Source organism: Phodopus roborovskii, unplaced genomic scaffold (genome assembly GCF_943737965.1).
Source record: "Phodopus roborovskii unplaced genomic scaffold, PHOROB, whole genome shotgun sequence".
Classification (NCBI taxonomy): Eukaryota; Metazoa; Chordata; class Mammalia; order Rodentia; family Cricetidae; genus Phodopus; species Phodopus roborovskii.
The window spans coordinates 27,016,702-27,040,895 of NW_026126407.1; the positions used below are offsets into that span (position 1 = coordinate 27,016,702).

At 46.1% G+C, this 24,194-nt stretch overlaps 1 protein-coding gene across 1 annotated transcript in view; it reads right to left on the minus strand.

The window, feature by feature from the left end:
• Positions 1-1,891: 1,891 nt before the first annotated feature.
• The window catches only part of Fstl4 (follistatin like 4), a 397,613-nt gene continuing 375,310 nt past the window's right edge, over positions 1,892-24,194 (minus strand). The window contains exons 11-16 of the mRNA XM_051180724.1: positions 23,298-23,324; positions 21,542-21,660; positions 19,729-19,878; positions 12,356-12,463; positions 4,276-4,385; positions 1,892-2,831 (exon numbers count right to left, since the gene is read on the minus strand). Coding sequence (XP_051036681.1) covers positions 2,129-2,831; positions 4,276-4,385; positions 12,356-12,463; positions 19,729-19,878; positions 21,542-21,660; positions 23,298-23,324 — 1,217 coding nt within the window. The 3' untranslated portion in view covers positions 1,892-2,128. The remainder of the gene's footprint in view (positions 2,832-4,275; positions 4,386-12,355; positions 12,464-19,728; positions 19,879-21,541; positions 21,661-23,297; positions 23,325-24,194) is intronic.

The window sequence follows — 24,194 nt, forward strand, 5'->3', positions numbered from 1 at the left end:
GCAAGTCATTCCGCTTTTGTGACTACTGACATCTGGATGAGGTGTTAGGTTTCTGAGTTTTTGCTTTAACTATGTCTTGCATGCAAGTCCCTGACATTTGCTGACAACTCAACCAGAACAAAAAGAAATCTGGGGGTGCCTTCCAGGAATGTGCAGAGATGGGCAACAATGGCCAACTAGCCTAGCACTCCTCTTTCTTCAGTTTGTGAACTGGATTGGCCTTTGACTTCAGAATACTTCATCCAAAGAGGGTGGGTACCCTGGCCTCAGTGGGCTTTGGGGAGATGATGCAGTGCCTGGTTGAGGTTCAGGGATTCTTCTGCCTGAGGCAGACACTATTGTTCCAAAAGGAGAAATGTGTGAACATTGGAAGATATTAGTGAATACATGGGACTCCAGAATCATATCAGGATACTGAGGCAGGTATCCTGGGTAGGAAGTGTCGCCATCTAACCCGATTGTGAAGTTGGCTATTAGGCCTGTAAGATCAGCAGCTTCAACCTCTGTGTCTTGTCATTACCCAAATTGGAAACATGATAGCACATAAAAAGGTAACTGCTGAGGACTGTAAGGGACAGTTGTTAGTGGACTAAGAGAGAGGAAACGGGAGAGGCTGGACTAGTGGCAGGAAACTGGAGTGAGCAATGGGGGTCAAGCTCTCATGCAGGAAGCGGGAGTGAGGTGCAGTCTGCGTGGCCATTGTTGGTAGATAAGTGGCTAAGTTAGCTGAAATGTCTGGGGTAGACCCACTGTCTCAATGCTGTGGGGCTTGCAGAATAATAATTCGAACTAGAAAGCCAATGCGTTTTGGCCAAGGACATGGGAGAGGACAGGAGCGTTCTGAGAAACCTGGGTGGGGGGTCTCTTTCTTGCTGAGAGTCTGACATGGGTGGTCCCCTAGGGCTGGCTGGGTTGTGCCTTTTCCTGATGGCCCGAGAGCTTACCACAGGCAGACAGGAGGGACTGACAAAGCCCTTTGTGGCTCTGCACTTTGGAAAGTGTAGATTGGAGTATGGGAATGAAAACACTTAGGGAAAGGGGCTCTCTTGCAGTGTGGTGACAAGGGCAGAGGCATCAATGCCGACCGCTCCTGTAGAAAGACAGCCTCAGGACTCTGGATGGATAGCACTCATGGCTTCTGGATTGTGGCATTGAGTCTAGAGGCTGCCTACACCTTCCCAGGAGAGCCTGATCTGTCCTGGGTCTTAGTTCTGCTGGTGCATTAGGCTTCCCTAATTATGTGTTGCTTTTCTACTGTGAAAAGCAGGTACACAGGTCTCAGCTTGGTCTCTTCAGGTCCCAGCATGGATTTTAACATGGTAGTTGTGGCCAAGTTACACTTTGGCCAACACAATGGTGTGGAAGGCCACTATTTCTTGGATGTCTATTTTTTTTTTTTTTTTGCACGTGAGATACACGGTTGGGACCCTCTCCCCTCAGAGACTTGGCCTAAGGCAGGGAAGGATGTAACTACCTTGGAGAGCATCTGTGTCCTCGAATTTGAGATTATAAAAAAATTAGTTTTAATCAAAAAATTCCAAAATAAAGCAAGTGATTTCCCCATCCCCCAAGGTGTAATAAGTTTCAGAGGCTCTCCCTCAGGGGTATAGCACTCAGCTGGGAAAGCAAGCAAGCAGCGTCCAGGATGGAGCAAGTGAGATCCCCAGCAGGGGTTAGAAGGCTAGCCCGCCAAGAGGGACTGCCCTGCTCAACCCCACTGCCCCGGGCCACTCCTTCAGGACACTGGCTGGGGCTGGTGGGTTAGGATAATGATTATGAGAAGGCAACCAACGATGTGTCAGCCTGGGCAGCAGGATCCCTCGGCTCTGTGGCGTCCCCAGGCGATGTGGTGTGCAGCCAGGAACAGAGGTGATTTCCTTGCACACAGCAACATGTGCTCTCATCACAGCTCAAGGCATTAAGTCATACTTCTGATTGGAAACCCCCCGATCTTGGTTGCAGCGTGTACCTTAGACTAGGGAACTTGCAAGGAGATCAGTGTTGAACCACAAAGCAAAGTACAGGGTTTGGCTTTTTTGTCTGTGAAAATGTACAGTGTGCCTGGTTGGGGCTGTGGTGTCAGGACTAAGGTGGTACTCCTGGACCCAGGGTTCCTTACTGGACCCTCTCATACCTCCCCGACCCACACCACTGTGGCCGCACCCTTTGTGCCCGACACCTCGCATCTCAGGGCATTTTGTCTCCCGTTGATTAGGAACAGTGACTCTTGAGCTGGCGTGAGGAGGTACTGTCCAAAGAGCCCGCTGTCCCTCAGGATCCTGCGGGGTCCACCCCAGGGTGGGGCTGGCCCAGTGGGTGGCTCCTTTAAGTTCTTCAGCCTGCCCATTTTTCCAGTAGACAGCTCGAGGAATAGCAGGTCTGGCTCCTTGTCGAGAGTGGCATAGGCGTTGTACTGATTGCCTTCAGTGAAGGAATGCTGAAAGGCCAAGTCTGAGATGCCCGGGTTTATTTTTAGGTCATATAGGGTCTGAATTTCCCCCCGCACTGTGACCTCCTGCACGTGCAGCCAGGGGCCCTTGTTGGAGACACTGACGATGAAGCGTCCATCTGGGGACACGAGGGGGGTGCCTGTGATGTCAGTGTTAGGGCCCAGCACCGAGTCTGTGACACTGTCAATGAGCAGCTGTGGGCCTGTGGAGGTAGGGGTGTCTTGTTGACACTGCACAAAGAAGTAGCCACCCAGGTGGGTGTGTGCCATGGCTTGAGGCATGCAGCCATGGCGCTTCAGGCTGATAGTCTTGAGGGGCAGGAGAGTCTCCAGGTCAACTTTGTGGACAGCAGAGTCAGACTTGTTGAAGATGAAGCCAAACCTGGGAGGAGAGCAAAGGAGGTCAGAGAGCAGGAGGCCACTGGGGGGGGGCAGTGGATCTGTCGTTTGTTTTAACTGATGGTATTCTAACCCCTCAGTCATCTAATGGTCTATTAATAAAATCTATCATTCTGCAGGGGGCATCCCCTGTGTCAGTTATCTGTATTCTTCAGCCACGTACAGTTGAGCCTTTTTGGAGAAATGGTTTTGAAGGGCAGAGCAAAGGTCCTCAATGGCTTCTCTTTGGAGATGCCTTTGGACCACTCCCTAGTGTTAGCTGGGGTGGGGATCTGGGCTTGTAGAACTTGGACAAAAAGGCTAACTCTTGCCCAACTGTCATGAGGACACTTGTCAATCAGCCTGCTGGTGAGCTGTCTGGTAAGTCAGAATTTGAAGACACAGATGCAGCTAAACAAGGACAGACTTCCTATTTGTAGTCCTGATGTTGGGGGAGGAATGCACAGTGTGCTCTTCCCTCTGGTATCCATGATGTGGGCAAGAAGAACCCTGGGTAACTTTTGCCCCAGACACCACATGGTCTGGTGCTGCTGTGATGCCCTTTTGCCTGGGACCAGCTGCTTGCCCCCGTGGGCTGCTTTAAAAGAGCACTGTCTCTTCCCAGGGCAGGTGGGAAGATCCCAGAGGGAGCCCAAGCAGATGGGACTTGCTCTCATCTGGCTCTCTGAAATTCTGTTGGAGACATTGCAAGTATGTAAGGTCTGACTCCAGGTAGGACTCCCCCAGAGGTCTGCTCCTGAGTGTCTTGCTCACAAAGGCCTTTGGGGGCTGAATGCACACACCTAAAGAAATAGGAGAAATCTGGTTTTTTTTCTTTTTTGAAAAAAAAAAGGTATCTCCAGAGTGGACAAAATGTCCCAGACATTGACTTTAAAGCATCCTTAAAGAAGCAGAGGGAGGAAATGATGCTCTTAAAATGAACTTGAACTTGAAAGCCACTCAGGAGCATCTGTGCTTGTACCATTCCTGGCTGGATTCAGCAGCCTTGTGGGGGTCTCATGCATGCATTCAAGCTCTGAGGCACTGCAGGAAAGGGGTTCTTAGGCTATTGTCTTTTCTAGGTCCCCAGCATCAGCGTGCAAAAATGAATCATTTCTTCCTGAAGATAGTGTTTGATGTCAGTTCACAGAGGCATATATAGTGAGATCTTTGGGGTCTCAATGACACAGCAGGAGGTATTTTCAGAGCCTGTGGGTGCCCTACAAATGAGGAAGGGAGTGGCTCTGGGAAATGTGAAGCCTCTTTAATTAGAAGGTATGCTTAGTAGACAGACCAGGCTCTGGGTCTGTTGTGTGCGTGTGTGAGTGTGTGCGTGTGCGTGTTGGGGGGTTCACTTCTCTATCCAAAAGCAGATGAGGAAGTATTGGGAGGGAGAGAGGGGAGCATGGCTGCCCAGGCAGGTGAGGGGCCTGATGGGCCAGTCCTACCTGATGTGGTTGATGATGAGATTTGTTGGGGGTATAAAGAAGTCATCCACTCCTGCAAATGGTGTTCGGATGAGGTGCTGGCCCTGGCCAGTGCTGGCTTCGGTGATCACCTGTAAAAGACAGAAGTTCTTGTGGGGGCCCATTCAGAAGGGGGCTGTAGAGCAGGACATAATGCATGTTCAGCTGTAGACCCCACAGATGATGAGCTAGATGGTGAGTAAACCCCAATCTCCAAGAGGGGACAGGAGCCAAGTGAGAGCTGCTTAATACCTGTTCTTCCTGGAAGAGGAAGTGAAGGTCCAGTCTGGCCACCCCTCCCTGGTCTGACCTAGCAGTCTGCTTCTTGTTAACCTGCAGGAGGATGGGGTGAGGACCTAGGGAATGGTGCTAGGGTTTCCAAGGAAGAGTCCTTCCCTAGTAAGGTAACTTGCTCAGATATAGGTCCTTCTCTACCAGTGATTTCTAGTGTTTGCATCTCTGTGCAACCTCAGGGAAAGAGGGAGAGAGCTTGAACAATGGACTGATAAACTACGAAATTGAGCATCTTTAGTGTTTTTGTGTGTTTGTGCGGGGCAAGCATGTGTGTGTGCACAGGTGTGCATGTGCTAGTGGAGGCCGCAGGTCAACCTTGGGTGCCATTTCTCATGTCCTGTGTGCTCTTTGAGTTGTTTGAACCAAGTTCTCTCACTGACCTGTAATTCACCACATAGGCTGCCTGGCTGGCTACTAAGCCTCAGGGACCTGCCAGTTTCTACCTTCTCAGCACTGGATTATAAGTGCGTATCACCATGCCTGGATTATTTTTTCAAAAGTGGGCTCCAGTCCTTGTGCTTGCATGACAGGTGCTCTGATTGAGCCATCCCCCTAATCTGGAGTTTATTTTTTGGGATGCTAACTACCTTAGAGTGATTTTCTGGGAAATTGTCCTCTATTGCTTCCAGAATGTGGGGACCCCAGAAGAGGTGAGAGAAAGCAGGCATCCTGCAGGGTTGTCACTCAAGCCACGATGGCATCTTGCAGTGTGACTCTGGCTGTGCAAAAGGCACTTGCTTCCTAATGTAAAGGTATTGGTCCCATGCTTTGCACAAACTGGAGCATGGTTGCTTCTGTTTCCCCACAGACTTGGCAGAAAGTGAGCAGATCCACCCCGATGTGTACCCCTGATATGTTGGGTCAGGGCAAGAATAGCTAGGTGGTGGGGGAGGCTACCCACCCATGGTGAGTAAAAACTGGGTGCCCTGAGTGAAGCCACTTGGCTAAGGGCTAACCAAGGCAGCCATGACTCCCTGCCTTCTGTACATGGTCATTGTTATGTAGGTTCTAGGTCACTGCCTAGAAAGAGGCACATCTACACTACACTGCAGTGTGGGCTTGGCCAGCTCACAGGCAATTTTAGTTCAAGGGCACTAGGAATAGGCAGCTGATCTTCAACTCTCAACCAGGACAGGAGACACCCCCACCCCCGATCATATTGTGGCCATAGCAGTAACAGAAAAGATGCAGGATTTTTGCAGCCCAATGCCAGCCTACAGGACAAGGGCAGTCTCTGGTGGGGCCTGCTGAGCACACAGCTTGAGGAGCTGAGCACTTTTGCCTTTTAGGAAAGGCATTGCCTTCTGGCTTTCACTTTCATGACAAAACAAACAGCAGCTGGCTTGTCTGTTCAGGCAGGTTTGAGGCTGGAGTCTTTGTGTACCTCCATGCTAGCCTTGCGGGTGGGGGGTTGTCTGCAGGCCAGATGCTGGAGCAGAGGGATGCATGCTGTGATTTCTAGTCCCCGAGTGGTTTTGAAGTTGCACAGAGCGTATTTTCCTGTGATTTTTCTATTTAACAAGTGGCAGGATGGTGCTTTCTTGACAAGTTCATGGGAGAAAAACTCATAGAACTGGGCATTAAGAAAATACAAGGATTAGACACTGGATCTAAGAGAATCTCTGAGAAATGTGTCCAAGAATTCCAGGGCAGCATGCAATCGCTGCTTGATACGAGGCCTGTCATTTCCGCTTATAATGGAGATGGAAAATTACAGGCTGTCATCGGGCAGTGTCACTCACGCTTCACCACCCTGACACCCTATATTCAGAGGTGGCTTCATCAAACACAGTATCATGGACCATTGAGCCGATGCAGTATGTCAACCTTATTTTTCTAGGCCCTGAGGTTCTTCTTGCCCTGGTCTTAGCACATAGCTAAGCCCAGAGATGTCACAAAGATAATTCTGAAGAGCCCTGGTTCTGTGGGCTCAGCTCAGGAGAGATACACAGATGGCATGGTAGCACAGGGTTACCTGGATGGAAGGGAGGTGACAAAAAGGCTGGGTATCTCTCGTAAATGAGTGGACAATGCCAGCTGAGAAGTAACATCTAGAGGGACAAGCTAGAGGTTGCTAAAAGTTGGGCCTGGGCTAAGAACTGTAGAGAATTGGCGATGATGCTCTATGGTCAAAGCTGGTTGCTGAGAAGAGTGAGCTTCATACATGGACCCACTTCCTCATAGCCAGGGCAAACTTCCAACAAATCCCTTAATAATGACTACTTAAAAGGAGTGGTTGAATGCTTTACAAGTATTACCAGTAGGATCTTTGCCCACACCTGTATGTAGCCTTTTTCATTGTGAGTATTTTGTATTTGGAGTAGAGGGGCCTTGCTATATAGTTGAGGCTGGCCTTGAACTTCCAATCTTTCTATTTCAACATCCAGAGTTTTGCTGTATCTAGGAAGATTTTTTTTTTTAAAGTTACTTAAATTGTGTGTGTGCGCGTGCAGAGGGCATCAGATTTCTTGGAGATCAAATTGTAGGTGGTTGTGGCCTCCTGATGTGGATACTGGGATCTAAACTCGGGTCCTCTGCAACAGTGGCAAGGACTCATTTTACAAAACCTTTGACATTTTGCTTAGATGAATGAAATACTTTTGTATCTATACACATGTGAAAGAATTCTACTAGATGCAATGCTTCCTACATACTGAACTCAGTTCCTTGTCTGTGTTGATGGGTTTTCTCATGTGTTATTTTCTCTACTTGGTATGTACAATTTAGGCCCATCTTTGATCAAGCTGTATTATATTTAATCATTGCTTTCTGCATTTAGTTACACTGCTGGGCACATAGCTATTCATCATCATGAAAGTCTCTCCTGCTGTCTGCAGCTTTTAAATTCGAAGCCACCTCACCCAGTACTTGCATTCTCTCTCACGAGCATCCCTTTGATCAACTGTTACCACTGTTTCAAGTCTTGAGGCCTCTCCATTACTTCTACTGTATTTCTTTCATGTCTCTTCCCCTCTGCTTTGGTAATGGAGACTAAACATAGGACCTTGTATATGGTAGGAAAGCATTCTAGCATGGAGCTGCATTCTAGTACCTTTAACTCAGAAATGCAAGCACATGTGCAGGTCCTTTGACCTGCACCCTTTTAAAAATTATATACCATATGCACTCCTGGTGCCTGCAGAGGTCAAAAGAGGGCGTCAGATCACCAGAACTGGAGTTATGGATAGTTGTAAGCTGCTATGTTTTTGGGTAGCAGATCTGGGTCTTTTGTAAGAGCAGCCAGTGCTCTAACCACTGAGCGACTACTATAGCTCTATAACCCCCGTATTTATTTCTGAGACGGTTTCTTGAATTGACTTGGGATTTGCTTTGTAGACTGGGTTGGCTGGCTAGAGAGTCCCAGAAATCATGCTGTTTCAGTCTCCTCAGAGGCCCCATATCTGGCTTTAAAAAAGATTTGGTTTTGTGTATGACTGCAGGAATGAACATGGAGGTCAGAGGACAACTGCTGGGGGTCAGTTTCTTTCCTTCCACTGTGAGTTCTAGGGATGGAGCTTGGTGGGTGGGGCTTGTGCAGCAAGTGTCTTTTCTCACTTAGTCATCTTGCTGGCATCAATTCATCCTCCCACCATGGGTTTGGCGGGGGGCAGGTCCCAATATTTGGAATACAAGCACTTTACTGACTGAGCCATCTCTCTCCTTCACTTTTTTCTTTTTTGAGTTAAGGAATAAGTTGCCCAGGCTGGTTTTTAACTCACTTTACTGTTCAGTCAGGCCTTGATCTCATGACCCTCTCTCCTTTATCTTTTGAGTAGGCCAGTGTCACTAGGCTTCACTTTGTATTTCTTAAAAACATTTTTCCTAATGTTCTTTTTAGAGACCAAATCATTCTATCTATCTTATTTATTTATGAATGACAGGGTCTTTCTCAAGTAGCCCAGACTAGCCTCAAATTCACTATGGAGTGGAGGCTGACCTTGGACTTCTGATCTTCTGTCTCTACTTCCCAAGTTCTGAGATTGCAGATATATACCACCGTGTATGGAAGATGCCACTACAGTTTTCTGTGGTTCTTGGGATGGAATCTGGGCTTTATGTATGTCAGGTAAGCACACTACTTATAGTCACATCCCCAGGACATCTTTGCCTTTAAAAAACAAAAAACACAGGCTAGAGGGATGGCTCAGGGATTAAGAGCACTGCCTGTTCTTCCTGAGGACCTGGGTTCAATTCCCAGCAGCCACATGGCAGCTCACAAACATCTGTGATTCCAGTTCTAGGATGTCTGACATCCTCAAACACAAGCACGTACACAAAAGAACAATGGACGATAAAAAAAAAGACTTCTTGTCAGGTGGTGGTGGTACATACCTTTAATCCCAGCATTCAGTAGGCAGAGATAGGTAAATCTCTGAGTCCAGGCCAGCCTGGTCTATAGAGTGAGTTCCAGGACAGCCAGGATTGTTACACAGAGAAGCTGTCTCCAAAAACCAAAACTAAAGAGAGAGATTTGGAGAAGTAGGATATTTATGCTCCAACATCTTCTCCACTTTTCTTATCCCAAGAAAGCGAGGTTTGCACTTTTACTCTGCCCTGCCTCTACCTACTCTTGATTGCAGTAACGTACACTTATTCTATTTTTCTTTTTCTTTCAGTCCCCGAGTCTCTGGCTTTATTTAGTGCATACATTTCCAGGTTGTTTTCGGCTTCTGCCCTCTCTCAAACCTTCTCTTCTCTGCCCCTCAGTGCTGTGCTCCTTTCTCTCTACTGTGGCAATGTCTCTGGTCCAGCTCATCTGATGCCCTCAGGCTTCTTTAGTGCTGAGACCCTAGGTGCTCACACACAACCTCCTGTCTTCTTGGGTAAGTGGTGTCTTTGCTAGGACAGGACTATCAAAGTTCAGCTCTTTGCTCTTCAGATCACATAGGCGTCACTTGTGGTCTTCAGCTTCCCACAGCTGGGAAGTCTAATGTCAACAACCTGATCGTCTTTGATGGGTGATTTGTTTTTTTCCACCCCACAGAGCTTCCCTTGTCAGTTTTCTTTCATGGATTCCAGAATTTTATTAAAAAAGTAGCAAGAGACATATTACTTCATCACTTTGGACTGGAATTTGTAGAGCTCTTTTTGAGTGTGGAGGCAGAACAATTTTGTGGAGTTGGTTCTCTCCTTCCACATTTACACGACTTCTGGGGATTTGAATCAGCACTTTTAGGATTGTGTGGCAAGCACCCTTACTCTCTTGGTCCTTTCACCAGAATCCACATGATTACAGTTTTTTTTTGAAACAGGTTTTCTCTTTGTAGCCCTGGCTGTCTTGGAACTCACTTTGTAGACCGGGCTGGCCTCCAGCTTAGAGATGCAATGTGCAACACCATCGCCCGGCATGATTACTGTTCTTTAACTCAGCAATTAAGTCTCAAATTTGTTTGATTTCTTTTTAGATAGTCTTACTCTGTCACTCCGATTTCCATGGAACTTGTAGGCATCCTTCTGCCTCTGCTTCCCAAGTGCTGAGGTTACAGGTGAGCAGTACCAGGCCTAGCACATTTAATGTTTGATTCTCCTCTCTCTGAATGTTAAGAGATCCTGTTCCATATCTCCAAATCTTCATAGGTTTTCCATTCAGGAAGATTTTTTTTTCTTTCAGGTTATTTCATAAAGACTTTTTTTCCCTTCGTCTTTCTAAATCACTGCAGTTGTGGACGGGAAACTGGTTTCATTCATTTTTAGTTGAAATAAGACCAGTTTTCTGGTAGTCCCTCCTTGGATTTCATTTTTAGCATTCTCAGGAGACTTGTCCCTGTTGTGGTTTGGTTGTGCAATGTCCCCCACCTGCTTATGGATTTGAACATGTGGTCTCTGTCTGGTAATGCATCACTTGAGAAAGTGGGCTGCTGGAGGGAGGGAAGACCTTGAAAAGCACAGCCTGACTTTGTTTATGGTACCCAGTCTGCAACCTGTCCACTGAGATGTGAGCAGGCAGTCGCCCCTTCCCACTGCCATACCTGGGAGGCATTCCTGCTGTTGTGCCTTCCCTGCTGTGATGGACTGTGCTCATTTTCTATTCTTAATGGCTTTTATTTAGTCTCTCAGGACCTTTGCAAACTCTTTTGAGGTTGTCAGGTTCACTGGCCCTGGGCCCGGTATCTCTCCCTTGGGTTCAGCAGGGGCAGGGAGGAGAACAAGGCAGGGTTGTCTCCATTTTCTTCTGTGGGTTCTAAAGACATTCAACCACAGTGGCTCAAATCATTCGTTTGTTTGTAATGAATCAACTCCTCCTTGTATGAAAATGGCTCTGTCACTATTTTTTAGGAGAACCAGTTGACCATCAAGTACTTTTTGATAGGGCTTAGTGGATCCCTGGGGAGAGAGGCAGGGTCAGGCACATCCAACACCAGGTAATGTCCCTAGCTAGTGTGGGGAGGATTTCCACACATCAGCAGAGACCAGCCTCTTCTCAGGAGGCAGGAGATACAGTGTAGGGGCTTCAGAGCCATGCTGAGTGGGCCAGGGCCATGGGCAAATGGCTTAGCTGTCTATGGCCCAGCACTCTGGACTTAAGTACATGGGTTGTTGGTTGTTGCTCCTGTTTACTGGTTACAACTATAGTTTCAAGGAGTGTGTCTCCACCAAACTCTTATTGGGGTGTGGCCTCCAATGCTGTGGTGTTGAGAGGTGCTGGGACTTCTTGGGCTCTCTTAGTTCATGAGTCTCTATTTCCCTGAAGGGATTAATGCAGACCTTCTAGGATGGGTGAGTTCTCAGGAGAAATGGGAGCATTGTGCCTCCCTCTTCACCCACTGGCATGTGTCCCCGTTCCATATACGTCTGCTTCCCTTTCCTTCATGTCCATGGCAGTCAGCACTGCTGCCAGTGACCTCTTACCAGAGGCTGACCAGATAGAGATGCTTAGCCTTAGATGAAACCATGAGAGAAAATAGACCTTTTCCTTTTATATATCACCCTACTTCAGGTATTTTGTTATAAGGGAAAAAAAAAAAAAAAAAAAAAAAAAAAAAGGAAAGAGCCCACATGTATGACTTGATTTAACACTATTCCTAGATGGTCTGTTCATTCAAAGGAGAAGAAAATAATGTCTTCCTTTTCACTCTCTGGACTCCAGAGAGTGACCCTATTTGACCCTAAGTGTTACTGACTCAGGAGAAACATGTGTGTGTGTGTGTGTGGGGGGCTGGGTAGGAACTAGGTGGTCATGAAATTAGAATTTGACCATTTTACATTGTTTCCAGTAGTAGTCCTGGTAGAAGATACCCTGTGAATTGCCCAATGGGAACATTGCTTGGGGGGCTGTGTCTAATATCTTTTTTTTGTATAATAAATATTCAGACTTAAAGCAATTTAGGGAGGAAAGGATGCATTTGGCTTACACTTCAGAGTCACAGCTCATCTTTGAGGGAAGTCAAGGCTAGAACTCAAGCAGGAGCCTGGGGGCCACTGCTGGCTTGGGTATAGGCTCATACTTGGTTAGCCTTCTTACACAGCCTGGAACCACCTGTAGAGGGGATGGGGCCTCCCACAGTGGTCTGGATCCTCCTACTTAACAATCAAGACTATTCACCCATGGACATACCTACAGGCCACTCTGCTCTAGACAGTTTCTCAGCCGAGAGTTTTTTCTCAGATGGACAGGTAAAGCTTACTGTTTTCCTGCTTTCTTCTCAAGCCTTTGTGGAAATAGTTTGGATAGCCAGCTACCAAGGGAAGCATGAAACAATTTTTTTTTTTTAAATTGAAATAGAATCCTGCTATAGACTGAGTGTCAGCTTCAACATCTTTTACATACCTGCAGGCTTGGTTGGGACTTGTGCATGTCCCCCCAGCTCAGGACCCACACTTGGTCATGTGACTTGTCATAGGACAGCTTAGCTGGCAGAGGGTCCACACCTATGGACTTGAAAAGAAATAGTGACAAGTTGGTCATTGCTGAGGCCGACCTGATGCTCATTCTGAACTTTTGTATATGTAGTTATCTCACTAGGGGAGTTGGGAAGCTGGCATTTAAATCCTAGCCAATAGTCTAGAAGCCTTCCCATGGGCTTTGTCCTCAGAGGACAAGGGACTCAATGAGTTGTCTCTTTGAAGAATTTAGTTTCTTGCTCACATCTCACCTAAAGTATCCTAGGTCCAACTTGGACAGAGACCAAGCACAGAAGCTATAAGACTTCTACCCAAGAACCAGCTCTGGGGGCCTCTTTTAGTCTCTCTAGAAGTCTTGCGGGCCTCTTGGACCCTCAGCATGCATCTGGGTCCTGGTGAGTCTGTCCTTTCCCATGATCACCTGAGGTAGCTTTTGAGACCACCTGTTGCTACTCAGCTCTTACCTTTGTTTTTCTCTGCACTGCCTCTGTTGCACATCCGTCAGCTGAAGGTGCTGGACTCAGACTACAGCATCAGGCAGGCACACACTGCCTTTTTAAATGGCAGCACCTGAAAGTCCGCTAACTGCTGAGGTGATAGCTTCTCCCCAGGCTCAGTCACAACAATGCTCTTTTCAGAAAGTTATGAGTATGCTGCATGTGAGTTTAGGTGCCGGAGGAGGTCAGAACAGAGGGCTTTGGACCCCTGGAGCTGGAGATACTGGTGGTTGTGAGCACCTAATGTGGATGGTGGGAACCAAACTTGACTTCTGTGCCAGATCAACAAGCACTCTTAACTGCTGAGCCATCTCTCCAGCCCCACAGTATAGTTCCTTGATAATCGTGCTACTGGACTATGAACCACCAGCTTGTCTCACAAGCCCCATGCTCAGTGAAAGTGTGGACACAGGTACTCTGCCATCTTTTCTGCCCATTTGGCTACCAAGTTTGACGCCTTCAAATTCATATAGATGAGCCCCATCTTAGGGTTACTATTGCTGTGATGAAACACCAGGTCCAAAACGACCTGGGGAGGAAATGGTTTATTAGGCTTACACTTCCTCATCACTGTTCATCACAGAAGGAAGTCAGGACAGGAACTCATACAGAGCAGGATCCTGGAGGCAGGAGCTTATACAGAGGCCAGGAAGGGATGCTGCTTACTGGCTTGCTCCTCCCATGGCATGCTCAGCCTGCTTTCTTACAGAACCCAGGGCAACCAGTCCACCTACAATGGATTCCCCCCCCCCCCCATTGATCACCAATTAAGAAAATGACCCACAGGCAGCTTGCCTATAGTACCGTCTTATGGAGTCATTTTCTCAATTGAGGCTGCCTCTCAGATGACTATAGCTTTGTGTCAAGTTGATGTAAAAGTAGCCAGCACATGTCCTCAAAGCCCCACTTTCTCCATCACCACAACTTATACCTTATCAGTGTAACTTCTGAAATTTCACTTTCATCCACATTCTGGACTTTTTAGTCCACGGAGGGGGGGGGGAGGGGGAGGGGGCGGACGGACGACGAGGGTGAGGACCACCTCTGTCCTCACTAAATAACTGTCTTTTGGACTCTTCTACCCACGTCTCATTTCCTCGTCCATCACTATGGTGAGGTGTCCTAGACCTCCTCAAAAGTTCATGTTCACTATTCCCTTTTAGAAATACTCCATTGACCTCCCTGGCTTCTCCACTTCCTCTGGACTAAGAGCTGGTATGCCCTGGATCTTCTCAGTGGCAGACCTCTCACTAAAGGGCTGAACTGAACTTGTGGTTTCACTGCCTGCTGAAAGGTGTTTCTTCTTCCTTGTGCACTGTCAAAGTCTCACTTCTCTTCCTTATTCTACTTGATAGCACCCTAGTCTCTCTCTAATGACTTTTCAAGCCTCACTGGCCCTCAAAGTCCATGTAGCTTCCTGCGAGCCTGGCACATTGCCCCACTTCCTGGCCCCTGGTTTCAGTTATTGTGGTGGTCCATGTTTACTCTCATAGGGACTGGTTTTGGGATCACCCAGGAGGCACACCTCAAGCTATGCTTGTGAGCATGTTCCTGTACAGGAGAACGTGGTCTGCACCTTCCACAGACTGGGCCCAAGGCTGACTAAAAAGGAGAAGGCATTCCAAGCAGCAGAATTAATCTCTCCTTCCTGACTGTGGACTCAAGATGACCAGCCACTTCCTACAGCTTGCTGCTGGGATGGACAGGGCCCCCTCCCTTCAGTTGCTTTTTTCAGGTATTTGGCTACAGCAACAGGACAAGTAACTAACACATTTACCAAAGGCTTTGGTACCAAGCCCTGCTGTGATCCCTACTTGAAGCTTTCCCCTTCCATGGTAATGCTACCATCTGAGGACTTTAACGGCTGAGCCGCCTCTCCAGCTCTTGATCTTTCTCTTTAAAGATCCTTTTCTCTCGAAGGCATCCCATTTATCTGCCCTCCTCACTGCAAAACTTCCTTGGTGTTTAGACAGTAGCCATTGTTCTCCTTTTCTACTTAATCCCTGTTTGTGAGATTTCATGCTCTGCTCAGTGCTGTGAAAGAGGGAGTTGAAGAGCTAAGCCAAAAGTTTATTAAACTCAGAATGGGATTTTTCAGTTTCACTGCGCCGAGCAGCTTAAGTCTGGCAGGAGGGAGAGCCTGAGTTTAAAAGTCCCAAGTTTTGGGGATGGACAGACATGGCCCTCGAGAAATTTTAAAATGATCAACTCGCTACTCTTTCTGCCTGGCAGATGAAAGGGAAAATACTTTCCAGTGGATGACCACCATTTAAAGAATTTGCACCTTAAAACTATGTAGAATGTTTGGATTAAAAAGTCACTAGATATTTCAAGAGGCAGATGTCTTTTTACTATTCAATATCATAAAGTGAAGGGCCACAAGAAGACAAGTAAGAATTTATATGAAACCAGGAAGTGGTGGCACATGACTTTAATCCCAGCACTGTGAAGATAGGCCAATCTCTGTGAGTTTGATGCCAGTCTGGTCTATAAAAGAGTGTGGTAGGACAGCCAAAACTGCCACACAGAGAAACCCAAACACCACAAACACAAACCAAAAACACAACAGCAGCAAAAAAGAATTTATATGAAGTTGGGAACTAAATAGCAAATATGAAGGTAAAAATGGATTGTCTGAAATAATAATAAGCAGGCAAACCCAAGTTAGATGAAGGAGAAGGTAGGATCAGCAAACTGAAAGACATACTGTAGGACATACAAAACTGAAACAGGAGAAGACACATGGGATATGATGAAAGGCAAATCATTTTAAAACGGGTCCTAAGGAAGAAAGTGAGTACCAGACAGCAGAATATTTAAAGACATGATTACTGAGAATTTTCCCATCTGTTACATGTTCAGTTCACAAACTCAAGAGCCTCTGGAAACCTTGACTCAGAATAAATACAAAGATCACCATATGAGGACTCAGAAGGGGAGAGGGAAAATACAGTTGGTCCAGCAATGAATGACAATATTAAAATGCGGAAGGAAAGTAACTGTCATCTAGAATTATTCAGAAAGAGAAATATTTTCACTTCAAATAAAACTCAGATCTGTTGCCAGTAAGAGAACTAATAAAAATGATCTCATTCGAAGCCTCTGTAAAACAAAGAACATGGTCAACAAGCAAAACGGCTCCCTACAGAATGGGAAAAGATCTTCACCAACCCCACATCTGACAGAGGGCTCATTCCCAAAATATACAAAGAACTCAAGAAACTAGACATCAAACTACCAAATAATCCAAATAAAAATGGGGTACAGATCTAAACAGAAAATTCTTGACAGAACAATCTCAGATGGCAGGAAGACATTTAAGGAAATGCCCAGCATCTTTAGTCATCAGGGAAATACAAATCAAAACTACTCTAGAGATTCCATCTAGATTGTGTGATTGGTAATAAGAAACTAAATAGCCAATAGTTAGGCAGGAGTTCTGGGCAGAGAGAGGAAGAGGATGATCAAGGCCCACAGGGGGCTCCATGGAGATGTGGAACAAGTCGGACACACAGATTGGGAGAGAGGTAAAAGCCATGTGGTAGAACAGATTTTAAAATGTGGATTAATTTAAACTATAAGAGCTACTGGAACAAGCTTTCATAATTAATAACAAGGGAGTTGGCAGCCTGAAGAAAAGTCCTTCTATACTTTATATTTGACATGTTAGAATCATCTGGGAGGTGGGCATCTGGGTACATCTAGGTCAGATTATCTTGATAATTGATTGAGGTGGGAAGTCCTTCCTATTGTAGTAACACCATTCTCTCTAAGCAGGGGATTCTAGAGTAAGAGTGGAGCATGCATTTACTAATATTTTCTCTATCAAAATTAAACAAAATATTTTATTTTATATGTATAGGTATTTTGCTTGGAGCTTGAGTTACAGACAGTGGTGAACTGCCACGTGGGTACTAGGAATTGAACCAAGGTCCTCTGGAAGAACAGCCAGTGCTCTTAACCACTGAGTTGTCTTTCCAGCTCTGTTTTCTGCTCTTAACTATCAATATAATGTGACTGGCTGCTTCAGCTTTCTACACTTTATTCCTTGCAATAATGAATGGTAATCCAGAATTACACCCTTTCTCCCTTGAGTGCTTTTGTCAGAGTTAGCAGAGCAGCAAGAAAGGAAACCAAGGCATGAAGTAACAATTTGTATGTGATAGAATCAGCATAAGGGTGTGTGCTGTAGTCTCTATAATATTAATAACACAAGTACATCTTCAAAAAATAATAGAGAAAAAATAAAAAAAAACTTTGGCAAAGCCAAAAGCAAGCCACATAAACTCTTTAAATAAAAGGTAAGAAAGATGACAGAAATACAAATGATATTAAATGTTAATGGATCAAATATTTTAAGTAAAAGACAGATTGTTAAACTAGATAAAACTTAAATGAAAGATGATCTTAAATATAGAAGTTGGAAAGTAAAAGGATAGAAAAACTGTAGCATGGGAATGCCAATTAAAATATGATTTAGATATACTAACATTATTAAAAAATAGATTGAGAGCATTACCAGAGATAAAAAGGAATGTTTTGTGAGGGGAAAAAAATCTTTACCCTAGGAAGAGACTATAATCTTAAGTAAAAATGGATAGAACATTTAGAAGTAGATAACTCTACAGCCATAGTGGATTTTGAAAACACACCTCAGCAGTTGATAGACCAAACAGACAAAACGAATCACCTGAGAAAGGCGATCTGAATAGCACAATGAATCAACTTGACATAACTGACACATATTAAATAGCTCATCTAATACCAGAATACATGTTCTTGTAAAGTAAACACAAAACATTTATCAAAGTTGATCATGAATTCTGCTTTAAAATAAGCTCTAGTATACTTGAAAAGATAAAAATTACTCAGTGTGTTCTCTGACCATGGGGATCAGTTACAAAAGGAAAAACTGAAAACCTGTTGTACCAGGGAAAACCACCTCTCTGGCTATATGGAATGTTCTTCACACATGCTATTTCACAGGGGCAGGACAGAGACCACTCTGCTGGTTGGTTTCAGGTTAAGTTTCTAGTCACAGTCCTTCAGTGGGTCATCCCTATTGCCTAGCATTCCTTGTACACGTGCCTGGTCAATCCAGTCTCACACTTAGCTTTCACCTTTCTTCTCAAACCTCCAGCCCCAGTGACAATCTTCCTTCTTGTTTCACTGTAAAAACATATCTGAAAGTAATTTAACTACTGCCCCCTGAATTGCCTGGTTGTATGCAGTGGAGGGATATTCTCTTGGCTAAAGTTGGTTTTTCTATCTGTGTGCACTGCGGTCCACTACAACTGTCTACTATGATGATGCATGGGCAGAGTTGGGAAACAGTTATTCCCATTAGCATACACACTCTGGGATAATATTTCCTTGGCACCCCTTCCTCATTTTTATACTCATATCAAAATCCCTCTATATAGTTGCCTATATCTCTCTGTTATACTCTCTTATCATTCTGACTTGAGTCCCCTTCTCCAGGGTTGCCTTGACTGTGTCATCCTAGCTGATCTAACTAAGGTGGTGTATGATGAGGTAAGATAAAATCCAATGGGCAGTCCTCAGATTTCCTGACATCAGAGGCCACTAAAACCTTCTGGAGACCCTCTACCTGTGACGTATCACCAGCCCCAGGCTTTCTTCCTCCTTTGTAGGATACTCCTTCTTAGATATTTCTGATTCTTGATCTTCAAGTGTGGGAGAGCCTCAGGCCACCATCCTTGACCTCTTCTGTCTGTATGCAATGGGTGAGCTTGGCCAGTTTTCTAGATTTAATCAGGCCACAGGGTGATGATGCTCAAAGTGACAGTTCTGGTCTCCTCCTTTCCTTTGACCTGTTTACTTGACATAACTAAACTATGTGACACCATATTTCATCTTCTCTATGCTCTACTCTTCTGCCTTGAAATGCATCTTGCTTTAATCCCCACATCTTCATCTGTGGTCAATTTTCCTCTGTCTCTCCCTTTACACTTGTGATTGCAGTCAGTGTCTACCTGAATCTTCCAGGATATCTTGACTTGAAAAGATCCTTAGCCATATCTATACTGTCTCTTTTGCTATATAAGGCAATATCCAGTTTCCTGGGATAGAATGTCTTGGGGGCTATTATTTATTCTATCATATACTATAAATGATATAACTACTCTATGCTCAAGCTAAGAAATGAGCCACATGATGCCTCCTCTCACCAAGCCTTACATTTTACCCATCAGAAAGAATTTTAGGAGAGTTGGGGAGATGACTCAGTTGGCTAAGCGTGCTTGCTACTTTTCTAGAAAATTGAAGCTAGGTTCCCAGTATTGAAGTAGGCCTACGATGCCTGTAACTTCAGCTACAGGGGATCTGATGCTCACATGTAACTAAAAATAACCAAGTAAATCTGCTAATCTGCTAATTTCTTATCATGGCCCTCTGATGCTGCTCCCACAGTCTGTATGTTATGTGGCATCCAGATCTCAGTTTCTGTTCAGCTCTATAGTGAGAACCAATTTGGAGTAGTCTTACGGCCCTATCGTCACATCAACACTGGCTTTCCACAGCTCTTATAGCACCCCAAAACTCTGCTTGGTGTTCTGCCTCCCTGACAAAAATCTCATGCTGGGGATTCCAGTGCAACCATTCATGGGTTTTTTCCATCTACAATAGTGCTGGGTACACAGTAATAGAAACTTGATGGACTTCTACACACAGGCATCTCTCCCCAGTCTAAGCCCATCTCACAGGAGCTGAGGAGTGTGCATGCAGCAGATACCTCCAGATTTCAAGTCTTTTTCTACTTCTTCCAAGAGCTATTTATTACCTGTAAGACTTTCTGGGCTTGAACGTCGACCACGAGGACTCTATTGAGTACTGGCTGGGCCACGTAGATGTACCGGTTCCGGACATTGACTGCAGATGCCCATTGGCAAGGCTGGGTGGCATCCCCTTCTCCATGAGGACAGATTTCTTCCTGTAAGAAGACAGACATGTATCTTCCTGCCATGTCACTAACTTCTCATTTGAGCCTCATCAAGGTCAACACTATGTCATAGTGTGCTTAGTTTGCAGATCTTTCTATATGGGAATGGCCCAGGGCTCATTCCTGAACTTCTCTGAAGTCTATTCCCTTCTTTATCTCGTTGAAACCTATAGCTTTAGGTACTGTCTGCATACTTACCGCTCCTAAATTTATGTGATATGTGTATGTTCATATATATACAAGTTTGCACAATGCCTGTGAAGGCCAAATCACACATCGCCCCAGCCAATGCTGCCTACATTATTTTTCTATTACTATTTTTGAGATAGGGTCTTTCAGTGTCTTAGACTTTGTCAAGTAGGCTAGGCTAGCTAGCCAATGAACCCTATAATCTGCTTGCCTCTGTTTCCCCAGGCTAGGGTTACAAAAGATTTGCTTGCATGTTTGTATGTAAACTACATGAATGCCTGATGCCTCTGGCAGCCAGTTTCAGATCTCCTGGAACTGGAGTTTCAGGTGGTTGGGAACCACCATGTGAGTGCTGGGTCTCCTGCAAAGGCAACAAGTGCTCTTAATCACTGAGTCATTTCTTCAGCCACACTCTTTTAATGTGGGCGTCAAGGATCTCAAACTCAGGTCCTCATGCTTGCAAGCAAAGCATGTTACCAAGTTTCTGTCTTTAAGCCTCTTCCATGAACTCTACTCTTATGTGCTGGGGATAATTGTGCATCTCAAACTTGTATGTTTAAAATTAACTTATAATCTTTTTCTTCAGTCTTACTCATTCTATACAAAACTAGGAGCTCATTGCTTTACTTCAGTGTAGTCCTTTTTACTTTATATTTTTAAAGATGGGGACATTGTTTTCCCTGGTTTCTCTTAGTCTGCCTGCCCCTGAGTTGTTGATGGGTCAGGACTCTCTCTGTTGGGTGTCCCTCTCATGCCAATTGCATATACCTAGTCCCTTCCTCAGCTTCTGAAGCACTCACAAGCAGATGGTGTCCAGATCTGCATCTTCAGGTCAGACACGTCCTGTCCCTCCAGCCCCTCCAAACTCCAAGGTGTGCCAAGTGCTCCCACACCTGGCCTCTTGTACTTGTGTCTCCCCTACATGGCATCACAGGATGCTACGAAGTCCTGGAGAACAGGACTGTGACCTGACGCCCAATAGAGTGGGAGTGACACAATCCAGGGACAGGCAGGCTGAGGGAACCACAGATTACAGAGACCCAGGAGAATGGGAGTGGGGAGAGCTGTCCTGGATCTACCTCAGGGGTCCCCTCTGCTGCTGCTCCATCCTTGTCACCTGTCACTTGATACCTGGCTTCATGTTCCATTTGCAGCACACCTCTGGAACTCTGGGTGTGTCCCTCACGTGTGTCCATGCCACAGCAAGAACACCTTCCTAGATGCTGTGTGCTCACCTCACTGTCTCTATTATTTGACCATGAACATCTAGAGGCCAGGAACCTGTTGTACCCTGGCCCTCACAGCAGCTGGATGGAGAATGGAGAGCTAAAATGTCCTGCCTCATGCTCCTTCCCTAGCCTGGACTCACAGCCACATATAGTAACCAGAGCCAAAGAACACCAGCCTCACACACATGCACGAGCACGTGGAACACAGCATGGAGCCCTCAGTCACAGAAACTCACATAACTCATGAAGATCTTCTCTGTAGGCTTCAGGCGTCTCTGGACCTCACAGTCCACAGGATGGATGACAATGATGCCATCGTCAGAGAAGACATAGAACACATTTCCCACACTGAGGCCTGCAAGGAGTGAATACCATGTGGTCATGACTTTCTAGCCACTGGTAGGATCGGTCACACAAGGCACAGCAGTATGGTAGAGGGTATAACATGCTTTCCTGGTGGGGAGAGGTCCTGTCTACAATACTTCTGGATGGTAGTTGGGACCAGGGAAGGAAGTGTCCCCCAAAGCTGGGAACCGATATAGCCCACCACAGATCTGCAGTACCCAGTATCCCCTGCTGCTGTGCATCTGGAACCCAGTCCCTCAAAGGTGCCCAGTTTGGGGAATGCCTCACAGCAATCTCAGGAGCCAATCCTGGGTGTCCCTCTGGGATTTTGAGACTAGCTATGTGCATGTGCCTCAGCTCTGTCCTGCTGTGGGGATAACCCTTCTGTATACTGTGAATATATGTTGTTCTTATTGGTTGATAATAAAAGCTGCTTTGGTCTGTAGTAAGGTAGAATATAGCTAGGCGGGAGAAAGAAGAGTGGGTGTGGGGGGGACACAAGCCAGCTGCCTAAGAAGCAAGATGCCGGCAGAGAGGTAAAAGCTGGCCAGTGGCAATATTACACAGATGAATAGCAATGGGCTCATGTAAGAGGTAGCTAATAGTAAGTCTGAACAATAGGCCAAACATTCTGTAATTAAGATCAGGCCTCTGAGTGATTATTTAGAAGTGGCTTCAGGATAGGGTGGGACAGAGAAACCTGTTAAACTGCCCCACAGCATCTCTGTCTGAGGCACCATGCCAAAAACACCTCTGTCATGAATGGCTCACCTGGCAAACCTTGGGCTGAAACACCAACTCTGGGCACAGTCTCCCTGGGCTGCTTTGAAAGTCAACCACCGGAAAAACCAACATAAGATTGACAGCTTAATGTAGCCCACATGGGGTTTGTAGACACAGACAGCTACAGTTCTGGCTGAGTGCAGTGCTCTCTCAGTGTGTGGGAATGTGAGATTCAATAATACACAATCAACCTCACAGGAGACCCAGCCTCCTGATCCGCCCCCCAGAGGTTCTGGTGAAATCGAGTTTCTGCTCCTGAGCTTCAGTTGTCCTGTCTCATCTTTCTGCCACTGAGATGTGAGAATACTCTGAGGCCTGTGGTCCCTTCCTCTTGGCTTCTGCATTCTCCCCTCTCTAGGACTTGAATATCATCAGAGAAAGGCACAGCATTTAGCCACTGAGGTGAGATAGGGTAAATGGATGCTTCATCATTTAATCTGAATGCAGCACTCACTAGCCCTACACTCTAAGATGGCTTAGTGTGACTTTGGTCCTTACAGTGCACAGCAACCCCAATAGACTTGTGTTCCCTTACAAGCCTTCACTGTGCAATCCCAAGTCCCTCTGCAGCAACCTCTGCACAGCAGTGTACCATTGCTTAAAAGACACAGAGCACAAGCTGAACGACATGGCAGCCAGAGACTGCACTAAGGGTCACAGCCAGCAACCCTGCTGTTGGTCCAGTGCCCACTGCTCAGGAGGCTGAGCCGGGTCTGTGCATGTGTGTGCACATGAGTTTGACTATGAACTCCCCACCCTGGTGCATGGGCCCATCAAGGTTGATGGGTCAGGGGAAGGTGGCCCACCGTGGAAGCAAGAATACATGTGATTCCAGGCATGATACAGGACAATCACTCTCAGTACCTTCTTCCCGCCACAAGATGTTTGCTACTGTAGCAGCCGAGCATTAGGAGAGCAGCCACATGATAGCCAGAAGAGAAAGAAAGAAAGAAAAAAGACCACGTCAAACCTTTGCCGGTATGATTCTCATAACCCACTCATCATTGGAAGAATCTGCATCACTCACTGGCCACCGAGCTGGACGCAGGCAGACACTTCTGGGTCTCAGGATGCTTTTGCTTTCTGAATGAATCTTTAAAAGTTGGGTCCCAGGATCCCAGCAGCTAATCCCCACTCCCTGCTTCTGTGGACAGTAAGGGATGAGTAGCATCTCTCCCTGAATTCCTAGGTCACTTCCAGGAAAGTTGATTTTCCAGTTAGAACTCTCCAAGGAAGAGCACTGTTTCAATGCTTGGGTTAGCTTGGAGTCTGACTGAGGGAGAGGAACTGTATGGCATCCATGCCACACGGATCCTATCTGCAGAACCACCTGGGGGGGGGACAGCGGCCACGAGGGAGAGTACACTTAGCCCGTGAGGTGGAGATGATTCCTAGAGGAGAGGCCACTCTACTTGTAGTCATGTACTCATCTAATAGCACCCCCATACCAGACAGAACTAAACCCCATTCATGCTAGTTTCCTCCTATGCATGCTTAGGATAAATTCAACTTATAAATAAGGCAACACAAAATTATTAATAAAATAGAATAACTACAACATACTGTGATGAAAAAGCTACTAGAGGGGCTGGAGAAATGGCCTAGTGGTTAGGAGCACGTGCTGCTCCTGCAGAGGACCAGAGTTCAGCTCCCAGCACCCACACCAGGCAGCTCACAACCACCTGTAACTCCAAGGGATCTGGCCCCCTCTTCTGGCCTCTGTGGGAACCTGTACACAAAGGGTCCACTTCTAGAATTTCA